The 19,002-nt window shown below is 38.9% G+C and overlaps 1 protein-coding gene across 2 annotated transcripts in view; it reads right to left on the bottom strand.

Moving 5' to 3' along the window:
* LOC106067481 (uncharacterized) overlaps positions 1–19,002 on the bottom strand; it is an 84,336-nt gene that overhangs the window by 3,356 nt on the left and 61,978 nt on the right. Inside the window, exon 3 of one of the 2 annotated variants that reach the window (XM_056004556.1) lies at positions 5,259–5,354. The exons of the other annotated variant lie outside the window; for it this stretch is intronic. Coding sequence (XP_055860531.1) covers positions 5,259–5,354 — 96 coding nt within the window. The remainder of the gene's footprint in view (positions 1–5,258; positions 5,355–19,002) is intronic. 2 annotated transcript variants of the gene reach the window in all.

The following is a 19,002-nucleotide window of genomic DNA, read 5'->3' as shown; positions in this document are numbered from 1 at the left end:
TTTGGAACAGGACGTAACGGTCTACATTCCTAAAGATACGTTTGAAACGTCAATCAACTCCATGTAACTCGTCCTCGTGTGACATTGTGTAAACAATTCTGAGTTAACTCTTTCTCTACGTAATTATTTACCACATTCTGGTGGAATCAACGTTGGTATCGTCAGTTAGGAATGAAAGAGTTAAAACATTCACTAGCAGAACGTGTACCGAGAGAAGTAGGTCAAACTTAAAATCATTTGACATTTGAGGAAATCATTTTACGAACTTGTCACGTGATGTAGACACAAGAGATTGCAGACGATAAGCTGCTTACAGAAAGTGTTTCTCATTAGCTGTTTTTTTTTTCATTTCCTAATGAGATATGTAAGGTAAGACAGACGAGACATGTCTTAACGCTCACACTATAAAAAGCCTAAACCAGTCTCTGCTGCGTTACGGGGGCGGCGATCTACACATAACATACAAATTATAATTATAACATTTGTTATTCGAGTGTCAATCGATAGGATTTAAAAGTAAATAAGAACTAGCTAAAGAAAAATAGAAGACGTGAAAAGAAAAAAAAATCTTATCTAAGAATAGATCGCATGCACTTAAAGATTCCGAAATAAAAAATCCAAGTCTTCACCAGGATTAGAACCCGGGATCCCCGATTCAGAAGCCAAGCGCTTTACCACTTGGCCACCCCTTGTTCTATAGCTAACTAATAAATAATAATATCTTTCAGACATTTGGGGATAGAGGACATCTGGTAGAAGGTGTCTGTAACATATTGGTATTATATATACATTTGCACACTAGCGCGTCAGTGCAACACCGCTTGTGTTTACGTAATAAATGCAGTTCCTAATATGTCTTCCAGACAGACATAAATAAATATAGACTAGCCGAAGGAAGTAACTTCATGTAACTTGAAAACATGTATATCTATTGTATTCGGATTTCCGAATTATGAAAAATTGCATGATCTTCATTCTTAGAGATTAAACAAAACTACACTGCCTCCTTATTTACAATATATATAGGTGTGTGGCTGAAATAGATAGGAATACTTAACTTTTATACTGCTCATAAATGCTGTATAATAAAGTACACAAAATTGCAAGTCACAAATTTTCGTTTCATAAAACTCTTTAATCGGCCAGTCTATATTTATGTCTATGGTCAAGCCTCACTCTCTAGACAAGAAGTCTAATATCCTTTTAGACTTTTTGTTGACATTACGCCATCTTGATTTAGGATTACAATACAATCTCGTAAAACTAGGACTCAGTCTATGTGGCATTTTCAATGATCAAGTATCTTATGCAGGCTGCAGTACAGGGCGAGTAGAAGATACTTACTTAGGTCCTCCCACAGTTTCATAACACTCTTTAATCGGCCAGTCTATATTTATTTATGTCTATGGTCTTCCATCTTAAACACTAGTTTGTTATTTGTGTAACGCGAATATTCTACAGTGCCCGTGCTGCCTTTAGGCGCTCAACACAAATAACTCATCTAGAGTCGAGTACCGAGCTTAAGCCCTTTGTGAGGTGCCTAGAGGTTTCTGCCACTCAGCCACTCATCTCATTACTATTAAAAACTTTCGCTTTAATGCTACAAGCCAGGCTTACACAGAAGCTATGCAAATTAGCGAGTTCCAAACAAATCTCAAACTTGTATTCTTATGTTGTCCGCCCCTGTAAGAACCAAACATTGAACATAAATATATACAACGCAAGAAACTACATACATATTTAATCGAATATCTTATCCTTGACTTGTTCCCCAGACACTATTAGAAGGTGTAGACGTAGATATAGAGATTTGTATGTTCGTCTGTCTAGATTCTAACATTCAGTTTGTAGAAAGAAAAAAAAAGAAGGCAGGAGATCGATACGTTATATCTGACTAGACAGCCTTCAGTTCGTTTAGATCTTTTCCTATAGTATCAAGTCAGACTGTCAGATGCGCAGCTAAATAAAAAAGATTACAAAGAGAGTTAGAGAGTTTGTGTTTTCACACAAACTCAGATGCGTTCCCGATTGGCCCACCCATGGGTCATCTGGCAAATAATGCAGGTAATTTTTTTTTGTACGAATTTCAGAAGATATTAAGTACAAACTATCTAGTTGTGCCATCAAAACCTCAAGTTGTGCCATCAAAACGTCTAGTTGTGCCATCAAAGCCTCTAGTTGTGCCATCAAAGCGTCTAGTTGTACCATCAAAATGTCTAGTTGTGCCATCAAAACCTCTAGTTGTGCCATCAAAACCTCTAGTTGTGCCATCAAAACCTCTAGTTGTGCCATCAAAACCTCTAGTTGTGCCATCAAAACGTCTAGTTGTGCCATCAAAACCTCTAGTTGTGCTATCAAAACCTCTAGTTGTGTCACGTTTTTTCCTAAACATTTACGCTTTGTGGCCTTTTTAAGTGCATGGACTAAAGGTTCGGAACTCGCTTCCCGTTGATCTCATGATCCAAAAGTGCTTCTGTTCAAAACTTTTTGTAGATTAGTTTGTCATTTTAGATCTCGGGTTTAGGTCTGTTATGTTATCATAGCGCGTTGGGCGTAGTCTATGTTTGTTAACAACGTAATATAAAGTGAATTATTATTTATTATTATTATTATTATTATTATTATGGTAAAATCGAACTAATATTCATTCTCTGGCACTGCCATGATCGAGCTTCGTTAGAGAGAAACAAATTTCAATGTAGTCCCTTTAACAGTGTCCACTGAGAAATGTTCTGATGTGGCAGGTCTGCAGCAGTACCGCCCTCTGACAGGCAACGAAAATCTTCTTGAGGGTCTTGAGGTATACTTATTATTTATTATAACTTAGTTGAGTGTTGTCCAATCTCTTTTTCTCTGTTTGACGAGCCGCGTTAGCAAAAATAAAGATATGGAGCCTCTGTGAGAAGAGGCGTCGAAGGGCGGTTAGAACAGTGTTACGGGCAAATATTGACCCACACTCCGGATCTGACCGGGCATCACAGGTTGGCCTTTTCATTCCACCGTGTCCCGCCCTGGGGGTGTACAAAGAAGTACTTGCTATGTTTGTTTTAGACATTGTAAACATAAATTATGCAGTTTAACAAAAATATTTCCGCCAGAGTTTAAAAAAACAAAAAACAAACAAAAAACCAGTAAATCATGTTAACATCCTCGGCCCCGTTTTTTTTTTTAAACTTTTTTTTTTCTTCCCTTTCTTTCTTTTTCTTTCATCAATCTCTTCTATCTTCATCTCTGTCTCGCTTCTATTTTCTTTTTTTCCTGCTCCTCTCATTTCATTCTTTTGTCTTTTTATCTCTCTCCCTCTCTCTCTCTCTTTCTCTCTCTCTCCCTCCCTCTCTCTCTATCCCCCTCTGTCTCCCTCTCCCTCCCTCTCCCTCCCTCCTTCTCTCCCCCCTCTCCCTCTCTCTTTCTCCTCTCTCTCTCCCTCTCCCTACCCCTCTCGCTCTCTCCCTCCCTCTCTCTCTCGCTCTCTCTCTCGCTCTCTCTATCCCCCTCTCTCTCTCCCTCTCTCCCTCTCCCTCCCCCTCTCTCCCTCCCCCTCTCTATATCCCTCCCTCTCTCCCTCCCTCTCTCTCCCTCCCTCTCTCTCTATCCCCCTCTGTCTCCCTCTCCCTCCCTCTCCCTCCCTCCTTCTCTCCCCCCTCTCCCTCTCTCTTTCTCCTCTCTCTCTCCCTCTCCCTACCCCTCTCGCTCTCTCCCTCCCTCTCTCTCTCGCTCTCTCTATCCCCCTCTCTCTCTCCCTCTCTCCCTCTCCCTCCCCCTCTCTCCCTCCCCCTCTCTATATCCCTCCCTCTCTCCCTCCCTCTCTCTCCCTCCCTCTCTCTCCCTCCCTCTCTCCTTGTTCTTTTTTAAGATCTCCTACTATAAAATATTAATATTTTGTATCTACTTATTACATTTTTTCCCCATTTTAGGCAGTCCAGCGTAAAACATATTTTGGCCTTCAGGCGCTTCAAAAATATTGACCAGCATTATCCCTCTTCTTACATCTTACATCCCTTATCCCAAATCCTTCATTACAGTTCTTAAAAAGAACAAAGTGCCGAGAAAAGAAAATGTATTCAAATCATAGTTATTCATTTACCAGCAAGGCTTGACATAGTTATTCATTTACCAGCAAGGCTTGACATAGTTATACATTTACCATCAAGGCTTGTCATAGTTATTCATTTACCAGCAAGGCTTGACATAGTTATACATTTACCATCAAGGCTTGTCATAGTTATACATTTACCATCAAGGCTTGTCATAGTTATACATTTACCATCAAAGCTTGTCTGCTCTAGTCTCCAAGGAGTTCCCCCTTCAGACCATGCGATCTCTAGGGCAGATGATGTTAAGGTCATCTTTTTCGCTGGCCAACGGTTAAGGATCATTTTGTCATGTGGCCAACACAACGACCAACAGCCTTTATTTTCCCCCCAACTAAAGTCAGGTATCCATTAGAGCTGGGTGGACTTAGGGGCGCCCTTAAAATTGAAAATCCCAGTCTTCAACGAAGTTTGGTATCCAGGACCCCGGGTTCCAGGAGGCTTGAGTCTAATTTGAAAGCTCTCAAACAAGCATTGAGATTTTCTTTATAACTTCTTATATATATATTGATATTTCTCGTTCCTGCTACTGACCCAAAATGTCACCCAATCATTAATAATTTATAATAATAATTTACATTAATAATTTATAATACTAATTTACATTAATAATTTATAATACTAATTTACATTAATAATTTATAATACTAATTTACAATAATATAACTATAATAATTTGCAGTTAAAGATTGAACAATGACAGAAATCTTAAATCGAAACTCCTCCCGACACCTAGAAAAATCTAACCTCAACCCAATATTAAAAGAGTACACAACATAAATTGGTGGAGGTAGAGACGGCTGGTAGTTGTGATTGTCACATGACGTCCTCGTTAACCATCGACAATAGAATCAGAAAAAACGTTTCATCGTCTGCCCGATGGACCGCATGGTCTGAAAGAGCAACTTCTAAGAATCGATCCGACTAAGTGATTAGAAAAAGAAAAATCTTTACGAAAAAAAAAATCCCACTTTCAGACGATTATTCTACCTAAAACAACAACCCACTTTCAGACGATTATTCTACCTAAAACAACAACCCACGTTTCAGACGATTATTCTACCTAAAACAACAACCCACGTTTCAGACGATTATTCTACCTAAAACAACAACCCACGTTTCAGACGATTATTCTACCTAAAACAAAACTCCAGATATACGACTTACACTAGGCCTGTAGCCCGTCCACATGGTGTGACGTAATCCTTTCAGCGGCGGCACTATTTCCTTACCCACCTCCACGTCTGCATCCTTATAACGCCTCTGTCAATAGAGTAGAAGAAAAAACATCCGCATTATACATAGATCTAATTGTCAACAGTTCATTAATTATGCGTGCCATCACTTTTTGAAAGGACATGAAGGGAAATAAGAATGAAAAGCAATGGATTATTTCCCTTCCCTTTCCCGCCATTTTGTTCCCTATTGGGTGCATAGTATTGTCATTGGAAGAATTCAGTCGTGGGCAAACCTTGATGTCCAATACACTTTCGTTTTTGTTCCGAGGTAGGGCAAATATTGACAAATATTGACAGTATTGACAAGAGAATGAGACAAAGAGACACCAGGAAGTACTCAAGTTAGTAGGGAGGGAGAGCGGAAGGAGACAGAGAGAGAGAGAGAGAGAGAGACAGAGAGAGAGAGAGACTTATATTAACCAGAAAAACATTAAAAATACTTTTTTTTAAAAAGACGATACCTTCTTTATGCATTTTATTGAGCGATTGATTGTTTTTCTCTTTGAAGTTAATGAATGTTAGAATTTAATATACTTTTTTACCCCTGCCCACTTCACCCTACTCCTCGAGAAATAGTCCTGGTCAAGAATGCATAGTTCTCATGGGCGTAGCCAGGATTTTTTTTCGGGGGGGGGGGGTTTGGGGGGGTGATTTTTTTTTTACCCCCCCGACCACCCCCCCGAAAAAAAATTATATGTATTTATGTGTGTGTGTGTGTGTGTGCGTACAAAATCTTTATTACATTCTGACCCTTCATTCTTTCGGAAGACGTTTATTGTGCCCTAGAATAGGTTCTTCCATGAGTTAGTGGAAAAATTGTAGATTCCCCGCCATTACTAGCAAAGGGGTCTGGGGGAGCGCTAGGAGCTCCCCCAGCGCGGGGCGAAGCCCCGCCGCCAAGCACTATTTCTGATATTGAAAACCAACAAAATGCATATTCTGAGGTATCTACAGTGCATTTGCCTGCTATTAAAAAGTTCTATTTCAAAAACCTAATGTGTTATTCTTACTGACTTAGACCCTCCCTCGTCGTTCGGCGCATTTGCCATCAACCTGTTTTCATAAAATTGTAGACTCCCCGCCATTACTAGCAAGGGGGTCTGGGGGAGCGCTAGAATCTCCCCCAGCGCGGGGTACGCCCCGCCGCCAAGCACTATTTCTGGTATTGAAAGCCAACAAAATGCATATTCTGAGGTATCTACACTGCATTTTCCTGCTATTAAAAAAGTTTTATTTCAAAAACCTAATGTGCTATTCTTACTGATTTAGACTCTCCCACGCCGTTCGGAGCATTTGACGTCAAGCTGTTTCCATAAAAATCTGTCACTGGTAATGTCTGAAGCCTATTCCCACCTACCATGAGGACCTCCATGAATGAGTGGCGTCAAGTTGTACTAGGATATCATTGCAACTCTTTTTATGCGTAATTCATTTTGTCGGAGAACATGTCCCGCAAACCTTATGCGTCGTTCTCTCACAATCTTACTAAGGGGTCGACTCCTAGTTCGGCAAAGGATTTCCTTGATTTAGACCCGATCTCTATAACTGACTCCTAAAATCTGTCTTAGCCATCTTTGTTGAGACACATTTAGTGTTTTTCGATTTCGGTAGATGACTATTCACTGCAGTTTATAAATGGAGCCCTGCCACTGGTAAAAATGTGTAACCTCTCTTGAATACGCTCTTGGAATTAAGTGACTGTAGTTTGCATTAGATTTTATATCGAAAAGAGAAGTTTTAACGTCAAAATTCTTCTGTTGGGGGTTTTCCACCTCAAAATGCTCTGTAGGGGGAGCTTAAACTCAAAACCATCTGGAGGGGTTTTAAACTTTAAAAAAAAGTCATCTGTAGAAGAAGGGTTTAAACTCAAAACCCCCGATTGGCTTGGCTACGCTCAAATAATTTTAGTGTGTAATTTGCTTTTTTTTTATATTGAAGATGTATTTTTAGCACCCAACCCCTCTTAATGGGGCTTTAAACTCAAAACCCCTTTCGGCAACGCTCATAGCATTTTGAGTGCGTAATTTGCTTTTTTTCTTACACTGAAGATGTTTTTAAATGTATCCTCAAACCCCCCTGGTGGGGGGTTTAAACTCAAAACCCCTTTGACTACGCTCATAGATTTTAGAGTGAGTAATTTTCTTTTATTTATATTGAAGAGGTACTTTTTAGCTTCAAACTCCACTGGAGGGTAGTTTAAACTCAAAACTCCTTTGATTACACTCATAACAAAATTTTAGACGGGGTTTTTAAATCAAAATCTTCCTTAACTGTGTAACTTGGAATTAGGGGATTTTCGTTTGCATTTTTTTTTTGTTTTGTTTAATAGAAGAGGGGGAGTTAACTGCAAAAACCCCTGGTAGGGGGTTTTAAACTCAAAACCCCTAGTAGGTTTTTTTTAACTCGAACCCCCCTGGTAGGGATTATTAAACTCGAACCCCCCTGATAGGGGGTTTTAAACTCGAACCCCCTGGTAGGGGGTTTTAAACTCAAAACCCCTTTGGTTGTGCTGGGGCAGGTGATGGTTTAGTATTAAAATCTTACCTAAAATAAACAAAATCAAAGCAAAAAATCAGTCACTAAATTCCGACTCCCCCCCTTCGGGGGGGATTTCATTTCGGGGGGGGGGGTTTGAACCCCAAAACCCCCCCCCCTGGCTACGCCCATGATAGTTCTAGAACACCTTTTAATGTTCCAATGATAAGCATTTAGATCTAGACTTAGAACACAATGCGCACAAGTTTTCTGGACATTAATTTATTAACCTATTGAATCAAAAAGCCTTACATTCGGAAATTCCAGATCGCGATAGTCCTTTCAAGAACGCGAAAGCCATTTCAAGACCGAGGTTAGATTTAGACCTAGATTTAACCTCTATGAGGTTCTATCCAAATTTATATTTATCTATTTTTACTTTGAAAAATTATATTTTCCCTATGTGGCCAACGAGCTAGTAATTCTTGTCTAAGCGATATATATCAACTGTTAAATTTCTATGAAAATCGTTAAAGTCATTTTTCAGATCAGCGACCGCCCACCCTACATGAAGAAGTAACTTGAATAGAGGTATTATTATAAAGGTTATCATGGAAAAACACATAAAAAAAGAAAATATGAAATTAAATGAGGGATAAATTGATAGATAGATTAATAAATAAATAAATAAATAGACAGACAGACAGACAGACAGACAGATAGATAGATAGATAGATAGATAGATAGATAGATAGATAGATAGATAGATAGATAGATAGATAGATAGATAGATAGATAGATAGATAGATAGATAGATAGATAGATGCTTTAAGTGTTTGTAACTGTCGCTGATAATAGAAACTAATTTTCTCTCTCGATGGAATGACAAAGAAAAAAAAACTAAGACTAAGACTAAGACTAAGACTGCTTTATTGATTCTTACGGAAATTTGTTGTGATTAAAAGGACTCCTTTCTCATATAAAGACAACACAACAGAAACATACACATAAATACAACAGACAACATGAAGAGTTCATTCAGCGACTACACACAGGTATCTTGGTGCATTTCATGTTCCCTGATCAATGAGTGGCGGTGATAGAGTCTGACCGAGTGAGGTACGAACGAGTTTTTGTACCGCTCCGTTCTTGTTTTGATTGACAGCAGTCGCCCACTTCGCGACGACCTGATGGAGCGGGTGGCCGTTGTCTTCCAAGATTTTTTCGATTTTTCCTAGGCACGTTTGTTCAAAAAGTTCTTTTAAATGTGGTAATGTTGTGAGTGTAATTTTTGATGCTTTTTTAATGATGTTTTCTAGACGTTGCAACAGTTTAGATGAGGCGTTGCCTTGCCAACAACTTATTCCGTATGTTATCAGATTTTGTACAGTTGCGCCGTAAAATGTCTCAAGGATCTTCTTGTTTAATTTAAAACTGTTGAGTTTGTATAGAAAAAAGAGTCGCTGGGCTGTTTTCTTTGTCAGAGTTCCAAGGTGGTCTTCCCATGAAAGCTTGTTGTTGATGATAACGCCTAGATATTTATATGCCTTTACTTGTTCTATAGATGTAGTGTTTATTTGCAGTTCACGAAAAACACCTAGTACTAAATACACTCATAGAATCAAATGTTATTGAAGCTGGTACAATAAGTAAGTAAATTTAAATACTGAAGAGATGTTCAAGTCTTTTACTCACAATCCTGTCCTGGTCAGTTTTTTTTTGTTTTATCTAAGAATTCAGTTTAAAAAAAATAAAGTGGTAGGAAGAAATAAAAAATATTATTCTACCTAAAAAATTTAACATTTGCGACAAAAATATGACTGACTGTATTCAGTAATTAAAAAACAAACAAACAAAAACATTAAGATGTAAAGGACTTTCCCCCATTCAAACGTCTACTACCAGTTACTTTTTACTATTCACTACTGTTGCCTAGATATAGCCCACTAACTATGTCAGAGTAGAATCTTATACACGTTACTTCTTTCCCCTGATCCGAGAATGGGAAATATGTATACACAATTTTTACCAGACAGACAGACGAAATGACATAATATAAGCGTTGTAAAAACAAAAAAAAAAAAAACACAGTGAAAAATAATTTAAAAAAAAAAACAACCTTCACTGTATTATGCTGCATTGTGATTATGTTTTTTTTTAAATTTTTCTTTAATCGTCTGCACACGGGTGTTCGATTTTCTCCCTTGCTTCATTTATCTAAGCAGACGTCACATTAATATTTGTTTCCGCCTTGGTTAATAACAATTCATTTGCCATCTTCAATTTATCGATTTATAATTCATTTTCTGCAAGGTCCTATATTTTTTGTTTTTGTTTTTAATTTTTTTTTGTTCAAGCGGTTGTGAGGTTCTGGAAAATAAATGTTTGTATTCCTGCGCGCGGGGGGACTTCTGCTTGTGAGCGAAGAGTGTCTAGATTGACGATGTCTTGTAGAGAGACACAATTTATTCAACCATGTTATAGCCTTGAGTGTTGCCTACATAGACAAGGGGCGGGGGGGGGGGGAGCAGGCGACATGTTTGTGCTGACGAATTGGTTCTGGAAATTAAAACATGCAGGCACGCTTTCATGTGACGAAATCGCAGGAAATTGAGTTGCTCTTTTTTAATCACTTTTTCTTTTTTTTGAGCGAAAGTTCTAAGGTCTAAGCTAGCTTATAGTGACACGTATATTTTTAATATATGCATGTCTATTTGAATTACTATCTTCTTGTCTTATGCATTACAGACGTTTATTGAAAGAAGATAATTAGACCTACGTCCTATACGCGTATCTATGTGTAATCCATGTTCATCGGAGACGAACTCAAATAAGCCATTTTTTTCCCCTAGCGGATTGAGGTGACCCGAGCAATGTATTCATTTCTATGAATTGTATTTTCTAATGTTGTATATAGTAGAGTCTTTCTCCATAAATTAGATATCAGGTGAAGGTCTCTGAGCTCCGAGCGCAGCACAAAGTTTTAGTAAAGTCTCCCTTTCAGGAGCATCTCTGGGACGTGAGCATAGATCTAAAAGAAGATTTTATACAGAAATAGAAATAACTCTAAAGACAATACACCGTTCATTGTACATTTAGAAACTTTTCAGCCACTGATTTCTATTTCATTTATATTATCTCATTACAAAGCGTATATTAACTCACGCTGTTTGTTTGTCTGTTTGTTTAGCTGTCTGTCTAGTACAAGTTTTGTATACGTAATTTCTCCCACACCCACTCTCGAATCAAGTTGACATTTTTGCACAATTATTTCTTGTACCTGACAAAACAAGAATTAATTAAAAAAAAAAATTAACTTATTGGTTAATTTATTATTGGTAATTAATCATTTTGTTTGTTATCGAACAAGAGATAGAAATTGTACTTGACAGATGTGGCAGTAGAATTTGAGCTAGTGCTTTGTGTAAAAAATTAGGTGGTCTCACCTAAAATGTTGAAACTAACAACAGATAGCAATGACCTCCGGGTTCGAATTTCAAGTCGTAGAAATTTTTTAAATATAAAACTAGTTTAAAATTCTGTCACTGTCACAGAGATACCCCCTTCTTGCGCCCACCCCTTTTTCCCAACAGGTCCAGAAAAGTGATAGGAGCATAGAGCACTGAGAAAGCTAAAAGCATGAAATTGGGCTAAACAAAAAACAACAACAACAACAACAATTGGTCAACATATTTCCAATCGCTCGGATTTATTATTGTTAGGCTAGATCTATTACAAATTTAATTACATGACTGATCCAATCTAATTGATACAATTACACTTAATATAAGCTTTGCTTTAAAAAAAAGTACTTTTCTTATGTTTTTCTCGATACTATCATGTTATGTTTCGGTATCAATGGGACTCCACAGCAACACGTGAGTGAACTTTTAGAATAACCAAGTTAATTCTTGAACTATGTCCTGGATCTAAATCTAACAAAACTTCATTTGTGACAGGGCTGAAATGTCACTTTGATGGAAGCTGCAAATCTGGATTTCTAACTTGTCTACAAATAATCCTCTTCTTGTTCTACAAGAAGGATCCCACCCCAAGCAACTTAAAAAGGCTCAGAGCTGCACGTAACAATGCCCAAAGAGTAGCGAGACAATGTGCTAACAAATACTGGCAGGAGCTATGCGAAGATATTCAATCTTGTGCCGACTGTGGTAACATAAGAGGACTATATGAGGGCATGAGAAAAGCCTTTGGACCTCACACCAGCAAGTGTGCTCGCTCAAGTCAAAAGATGGCTCAATCATCAGCGATCGTGCGCTGCAAATGGAACGATGGGTAGAACACTATGCAGAACTCTACCAGATTGAAAACGCCATCTCACCAAATGCTGTTTCCAACTTCCCATCACTTCCAGTTTTGACGGAATTAGACGAAACGCCCTCAGTAAAGGAGCTGAGCATTGCCATTGACATGCTTGCACATGGGAAAACACCCGGAGGAGATGGCATTCCTGCTGAAGTAATTCAGGCTGGAAAACATGCCCTAATCAAACCACTCCATGAACTGCTAAGCTTGTGCTGGGAACAAGGAATGGTCCCCCAAGAATTGAAAGACTCCAACATTGTTACAATTTATAAAAATAAAGGCGACCGCTCTGATTGTAACAATTACAGAGGCATCTCACTGCTTAGCATAGTCGGAAAGGCTTTTGCTAGAGTATTACTAAAGCGATTACAGATCCTGGCAGATCGTGTTTATCCAGAGTCGCAGTGTGGCTTTAGGGCAGGTAGATCTACAACAGATATGATTTTCTCTCTGCGGCAGCTACAGGAGAAGAGCAGAGAACAAAAGCAGCCCCTCTTCATAGCTTTTATTGATTTGACCAAGGCCTTTGACCTTGTTAGCAGAAGCGGTCTGTTTGCTGTACTAGAGAAAATCGGCTGCCCAAATAAGTTAAGAAAACTAGTGTCAGCTTTTCACGAAAATATGCAGGGTACCGTTCAGTTTGAAAGTTCTTCCTCCAGGCCATTCTCCATTAAGAGCGGTGTAAAACAAGGATGTGTACTGGCCCCTACACTATTTGGCATCTTCTTCTCAGTCGTACTATCCAGTGCTTTTAAATCCCTGGAAGACGGAATATACATCCATAGCAGATCCGATGGAAGGCTCTTTAACCTGGCACGTCTTAAAGCCAAAACGAAAAGGCGTCGTATCTTGATAAGGGAGCTGCTGTTTGCTGATGACGCGGCACTCGTATCTCACTCACAAGGAGGTCTACAGAAGCTAGTGAACGCCTTAGCAGCTGCTTGTCAAGAGTTTAGCCTTACTATAAGTCTCTCCAAGACCGAAATCCTGGCACAAGACGTCGCAGAAATACCTATAATACAAATTTGGAACCACACCCTTTCAGTGGTGCAGGAATTTACCTACTTGGGTTCAACAATTGTCAGTAACCTAGACTTAGACATCGAGCTGACAAAAAGGATAGGAAAAGCTACCACAGCATTGGCAAAACTCTCCAAGCGCGTCTGGGAAAATGGTAAATTGACCACAGCGACCAAAATCCTAGTCTACAACGCCTGTGTTGTGAGCACTCTCCTTTATGGCAGTGAAAGCTGGTCAACATACATGTACCAAGAGCACAGATTGAATAGTTTCCACTTGCGCTGCCTGAGACGCATAATGGGCATCTCTTGGAGGGACCATGTCTCCAATCAGGAAGTTTTGAGATTGGCCAATATTAACAGCATGTATGCTCTCCTGACACAAAGAAGATTACGCTGGCTCGGACATGTCACCCGAATGCCAGATGGTAGAATCCCGAAAGATATCTTATATGCTGAGCTTGTGGAAGGAGTCAGACCCAAGGGCCGCCCAAGACTAACATATAGAGATGTCTGCAAGCGAGACATGAGAGCCTCAGGCATCAGTGAAAGTATGTGGGAAAACATAGCCAAAGACCGGAGTGCATGGAGACAGACTGTGCGTGCTGGGACAACCCTTGCTGAGAACAAAAGAATTGAAGCGGCTTTAATCAAGAGGGAAAAAAAGAAAGCTGCCCTGTCTTCTAGCCCTAAATCAGAGGCATACACATGTACGAATTGTGGCAAAGTCTGCCGTTCTAGAATTGGCTTGATTAGCCACACCAGATTCTGCCCCGTCTCAAGATTAAGCCAAAACCAGTGACTCACTTGGGCGCATCCATTGCCTTTCGAGACAAAAGGAGCCATATATATACATACAAATAATCCTCTAGTGCAATGTCTCCCAAACCGTGTTCCGCGGAACCCTAGTGTTTTGCGAGGCCCGAATAGGTGTTCCACAAACTACTGGAATGATTAACTAGTAGGCCACCACGTGAATTAATCTTTCGAAAAAAATAATAAGCCAAGCGTTCCTTTACATAGTCAGAATTTGTGAAGTATTCCGTTAAGGCAAGAGTTTGAGAAACACTGGTCTAGTATCACTGTCTTCAACTGTCTCGTCTTCACTTTCTGTCTTACACAATACATCATACACATGATAATACACTATACACAACTATATTTTGGTATCTAGATTATCGTCTTTCTTTTACATCGTACTCTAACAAATGACATAAAAAAATAGGCCTAGGTATATATAATGTACGGAGGCGCGGTGGCTGAGCGCTTGGCTTCTGAACCGAGGGTCCCGGGTTCGAATCCTGGTGAAGACTGGGATTTTTATTTCGGGATCCTCTGAGTCCACCCAACTCTAATGGGTACCTGACTTTAGTTGGGGAAAAGTAAAGGCGGTTGGTCGTTTTGCTGGCCACATGACACCCTCGTTAACCGTAGGCCACAGAATCAGATGACCTTTACTGTTTACAACATCTGCTCTATAGACCACAAGGTCTGAAAGGGAAACTTTACTTTACTATATATAATGTACAGTTTCTGTTTGTTTCTATTTCTGAATCCCTCCCTAAATAACTCCGATTTATCATTGAACCAATTGAACCTTCTTTCTCAATAGATAAAAAAAAAAAAAAATACACCAACATTCTCAGACGGTCATCACCGTGTTAACACCACAACCAATCAAAATGCTACACCGCGCTGATATAAACACCTAGATCTAGTAATGGTCTTATGATCAGAGTCTACCCAATTACTTCCTGCTCCACACCTAGATCTAGTAATGGTCTTATGATCAGAGTCTACCCAATTACTTCCTGCTCCACACCTAGATCTAGTAATGGTCTTATGATCAGAGTCTACCCAATTACTTCCTGCTCCACACCTAGATCTAGTAATGGTCTTATGATCAGAGTCTACCCAATTACTTCCTGCTCCACACCTAGATCTAGTAATGGTCTTATGATCAGAGTCTACCCAATTACTTCCTGCTCCACACCTAGATCTAGTAATGGTCTTATGATCAGAGTCTACCCAATTACTTCCTGCTCCACACCTAGATCTAGTAATGGTCTTATGATCAGAGTCTACCCAATTACTTCCTGCTCCACACCTAGATCTAGTAATGGTCTTATGATCAGAGTCTACCCAATTACTTCCTGCTCCACACCTAGATCTAGTAATGGTCTTATGATCAGAGTCTACCCAATTACTTCCTGCTCCACACCTAGATCTAGTAATGGTCTTATGATCAGAGTCTACCCAATTACTTCCTGCTCCACACCTAGATCTAGTAATGGTCTTATGATCAGAGTCTACCCAATTACTTCCTGCTCCACACCTAGATCTAGTAATGGTCTTATGATCAGAGTCTACCCAATTACTTCCTGCTCCACACCTAGATCTAGTAATGGTCTTATGATCAGAGTCTACCCAATTACTTCCTGCTCCACACCTAGATCTAGTAATGGTCTTATGATCAGAGTCTACCCAATTACTTCCTGCTCCACACCTAGATCTAGTAATGGTCTTATGATCAGAGTCTACCCAATTACTTCCTGCTCCACACCTAGATCTAGTAATGGTCTTATGATCAGAGTCTACCCAATTACTTCCTGCTCCACACCTAGATCTAGTAATGGTCTTATGATCAGAGTCTACCCAATTACTTCCTGCTCCACACCTAGATCTAGTAATGGTCTTATGATCAGAGTCTACCCAATTACTTCCTGCTCCACACCTAGATCTAGTAATGGTCTTATGATCAGAGTCTACCCAATTACTTCCTGCTCCACACCTAGATCTAGTAATGGTCTTATGATCAGAGTCTACCCAATTACTTCCTGCTCCACACCTAGATCTAGTAATGGTCTTATGATCAGAGTCTACCCAATTACTTCCTGCTCCACACCTAGATCTAGTAATGGTCTTATGATCAGAGTCTACCCAATTACTTCCTGCTCCACACCTAGATCTAGTAATGGTCTTATGATCAGAGTCTACCCAATTACTTCCTGCTCCACACCTAGATCTAGTAATGGTCTTATGATCAGAGTCTACCCAATTACTTCCTGCTCCACACCTAGATCTAGTAATGGTCTTATGATCAGAGTCTACCCAATTACTTCCTGCTCCACACCTAGATCTAGTAATGGTCTTATGATCAGAGTCTACCCAATTACTTCCTGCTCCACACCTAGATCTAGTAATGGTCTTATGATCAGAGTCTACCCAATTACTTCCTGCTCCACACCTAGATCTAGTAATGGTCTTATGATCAGAGTCTACCCAATTACTTCCTGCTCCACACCTAGATCTATAACCGTTGCCACCCACTCCATTGAAAAGCAATTAACGCTCCAAAAGAAGCAAGCGATACTCATCATCACATGATTTCTATAAATAGAACAATCATCACATGATTTCTATAAATAGAATATTTTTTTACTATTCTTGTCGTGAGATTTTCCAATAATTAGACGAGGCGGTATCGAACTTATTAAAACATGAGTATAATTATCAACTACAGTTTAACTTCTTCAGTCCTAACGACTATAGTTCATCTCGTAGAGCGCTGTTTCACGTGACTGTGAAGCCCTTTTTTGGAGAGACACTCCAGTCCATATATATCGCAGGTTAAGATGGTGGGGGAGTCAGTCATTTTTTTGTATGGCGTGCTTTTCTTTCAGAGCTGAGGCCATGTTTTAAACAGTCCATAGCTATCTTGGTCACAGTCTCTCTCCACGTAGTGCGGTCTAGGGCTTTGTCTTCCCAATGGTCAGTATCAATATTCACTGTTGTGAGGTCCCGTTTGATTACATCCACGTCATGGAGGGGGGGGGGGGGGCGACCAGTTTTTTCTTGAGCCAGGCGCAAGTTGCTGTAAAGAATACATTTTGATCTGCGACTGTCCTCCATCCGGCGAACATGACCAAGCCAGTACAAATCATAACAGTTGCACAATGGACCTCATTCACCAATCGTAAACAAACAACATTTAGCCACGTGATTTTCTATATCTTCTATACAAATTATGTAATCCACAATGGCTGTCACGTGATACGTATTTTTCATTGTTTTGTCAATATTATGAGGTGGCTAAATGTGTTTATTTACGATTGGTGAATGAGGTCCTTTATCTATATTCAATAGATGCACTTTGTGTGTGTGTACAAATTAGTTCGACCCATTTTTTTTATTTGTTAAAAAAATCGACATGAAAGATGAGACAACTAAATAAATGTTAATATATTCAATGCTTTCATACATTTGCAAAAAAAAAAATTGCAATTAAAATTCATTTTATTACAATTCCTCTATTCAGCGTACAAATTTATCGGCAAAACCTGAACACGCTTAATGAAAAGGGCCCTAATGATTTAGCCCTAGGGCTATAGTAAAAAAAAAAAAAGCGAAATATAAAAAATCTTTAAAAAACAACAACAAAGCTTATGTATGTGGAATAACTTCACACTTACAACTATATATCTCAATATATGATGAAATTGCAGAGTGCTTTCGAAATAAAAAAAATAATTAATTACCAATAACTTTAATTAATTCATCCGATAATAGGTATGGGAGAAATAGCATGTATAGTTATCAAAGGGGACAAAACACGATATATTTAGCCATATCTGTGAATACGGAAGGATAATTTCCCTTGTTGATATCAAACAAAAATAATTAATAACCAATAATTACTTGACTAATTGGTTATTTAAAAAAATTGATTCATGTCTAGTTTCGCCACTGACAGACAGACAGGTTGAGATGATATAAACTTTGTACAAATATTCCTAGAATCAACTCTCAGCAGAGCGCAGTGTTTACAATCAATACAGACATAGTTCATTGCGTTGTTCTTGAAGGCCACGGGTAATTAAAGAAACCCAAAGAAACGGAAACACGACACGTTTTAACGAAACTATTTCTCTCAATTATTAAAAACATGGCTGACATTTTGTCCGGAATGTTTCGTTTCGCTTTTTATTTTCTGCACTCTTTGTCTTTTCTATATTTCATTCATTCTTTTCTCACCAGCGTTTTGTTTTTCTTCAGAAGACATGTTGATCTATCTACGGCACCGAATCGATGCAAAGCCCTTTAGATAGATCGAGAGTTTCAGGAGAAAGACAAGATACAAACAGAAAGCCAAACAACAAACTGTGAAGTTAACTGGGTTTTTGTTTGTTCGGTGTTCTGTGTCTGATATTGATCAGACGCTTGACGGGTCTGGGATGATAAAGTGGTGGTCAATGAGCCACTGTCATGTCCAAAAATGATGTATGATGCTCAACGATGTGTCCAGATATGGACTTGTGGAAATGTAGCGCGCTGCTTAATTAGTCCATAATTGTAATATGTCAATATCGCTCATTAACCCTAAGGTTATTGAATTTTTTTAAATATTTTTTTTAACTATTTCAATTCCTACTTTTTGATAGCACGTTCTTCATAAATGGAATGAAGATAGACAAAGTTGAATTTGGTTTTTAAGACACAAGTCAAAAACTATAGTAATAAACTGAATCTGGATGGATATCTAAGTTCACAGAGCTTAGCGCTAGTATCTGCAATGTAATTGGCTTGAGCCTCACTTCCACCTTTTCTTTCCCTTCATTTTCATTAGACAAATAAAATATGAATGTTAAGTCTTGTAATTATTTGAACATAGGAATCGATTCTCAGTATTATCTTTTCTTTTTTTACGTTTCTCTATAACAGCGGTTCTCAACCTTTTAAGCTCGGCGACCCATTTTTACAATTCCTCACTTTGCCGCTACCCCTCCCCCTTACACACACAGCAATAGAAGAGTAAACTATAACAATCCATATTTTCGATGGTCTTAGGCGACCACT

This window comes from Biomphalaria glabrata, chromosome 11, assembly GCF_947242115.1.
Source record: "Biomphalaria glabrata chromosome 11, xgBioGlab47.1, whole genome shotgun sequence".
NCBI lineage: Eukaryota > Metazoa > Mollusca > Gastropoda > Planorbidae > Biomphalaria > Biomphalaria glabrata.
This window is presented reverse-complemented; position numbering and strand designations above follow the sequence as displayed.